General features: G+C 59.6%; 1 protein-coding gene across 1 annotated transcript in view; it reads left to right on the top strand.

The window, feature by feature from the left end:
• CEP68 (centrosomal protein 68kDa) overlaps window positions 1–1,533 on the top strand; it is a 10,409-nt gene that overhangs the window by 4,405 nt on the left and 4,471 nt on the right. The window contains 3 exon segments of the mRNA XM_009325029.1: window positions 4–149; window positions 519–1,531; window position 1,533. The exon segment at window position 1,533 is cut by the window's right edge and continues 429 nt beyond it. Coding sequence (XP_009323304.1) covers window positions 4–149; window positions 519–1,531; window position 1,533 — 1,160 coding nt within the window.

Below are 1,533 nucleotides of genomic sequence, written 5' to 3'. Positions count from 1 at the left end.
CAGGTGAGAGGGTTGTACATACAGGTGTTGCTGCATCACCGGGAGGTCCCAGGCGAGGTGGGGACTTGTTTGTCTGGGCTGTCCTAGCAAAGGCTTTCCACCTCCTCCAGCCAGAGTGTGCCCACCCCAGACCCGGGCTAAGCCGTGCGGTGGGGAAGGGCTTGGGTTCCAACACCTGAGCCGTTGCCTCCGTTCCCATATTGCCACTGTGGAGCTGGAAAGTCCTCAGGACGGGGCTCCTTAAATAAGTGCCGCTTGCTGCCAAATGACTCGTGCAGCTTCCCAAGCCCTCGGGATGTCTTTCCTTAAAAACAAGCCCCACTCTGGGCTTCGGGAAGCTGCATGCCATCCCAGAGACGGAACAGGGTTCCCCTTCCAGCCTTTCCTCACGGCGGGTCCGGGGCTGGGCTTTTATCTCCATGTCCCGGCACAAAGGAGCCTTTTGCCTGGCTGCTGTGCTTCATTTTATGTGTGTGTCTCTCTCTCTCTCTTTCCTTTTTCCCCCCATCCTCGAGCAGGTGAAGGCATCGGGCTGTTGGGAGCTGGCGTCCAGCCCTCCCAGCCAGCGCAGCTCTGCAGAGGAGAGCATCCTTGCTGGCAGCTGCCACGATGCCTGTGCCCGCCGGCAGAGCCGAAGGCCGGGAGCTCCGTCCCCATTTTCCTCCACCCCAGAGCTCCTGCGGCCTCAAACCCCCCCCAGCCCCGAGAGCGCCCTGCGGAGCCGCTCCGCATCGAGCTTCTCCACTCTGTCTTCAGAAGAAAACGGCCTCTCCGAAGAGCTGTCCCGAAGCTTGCCGGCCAGCGCAGACGTGCCTTCTCCTGCGGCCACCGCCGCCCGGGACCTGTGCTGTCGGTGGGGTGCGGCAGAAGGCAGGGCGCTGCGGGCGCGCAAGCCCTTCAGTCCTCTGCTTGATGACCGTGCCACCATGGAGCGCGTCAGAGAGATGTCATCCTACCAAGCCGATTACTGGGCGTGTGCCATACCGGATTCATTACCCCCGTCTCCGGACCGTCGCTCACCCCACTGGAACCCCAATAAAGAGTACGAGGACTTGCTGGATTATGCTTATCCACTGAAGCCAAGATACAAGCTGGGGAAGATGCCAGAGCCTTTCCTCCACGACTCAGGAATAGGTTTGGACAGCTTTTCTGTTTCCCCCGAGGGCACGTCGAGGTCCACCAGCATCTACGGCCGAGGTGGGCAGGCTCAGGGAAGTGGGGAAAATGGACATCGGAGGTTCGTGGCCTCTGCAGAGAGGTTCTCCACCCCAGGGCCTGGAAAAAGAGGCTGCTCAGGAGCTGGCTCATACTACGAACCTTTACCTATCGCAAAAGCATCCTTCGCAAAGAGTGCTTCCTCTTGTCCTTCTAGAGGTTTTGCTAAGGATGTAATGATGGAGTCAGCTGGGCCGGGTTCATTTCGCCGCCCTGCTGCGGATGGGAGAAGCTGGTGTGCCAGCGGGAGCCCCTTTCCAAACTACAAAGGGCAGGTGAAAAGCACAAATAGGTTTTTACCTACAACGCAAGTGCTCC

The sequence above is a fragment of the Pygoscelis adeliae genome, unplaced genomic scaffold (assembly GCF_000699105.1).
Source record: "Pygoscelis adeliae isolate BGI_AS28 unplaced genomic scaffold, ASM69910v1 Scaffold46, whole genome shotgun sequence".
NCBI lineage: Eukaryota > Metazoa > Chordata > Aves > Sphenisciformes > Spheniscidae > Pygoscelis > Pygoscelis adeliae.
Note: the sequence above shows the minus strand (reverse complement) of the source record. Positions and strands in the feature narration are given on the sequence as shown.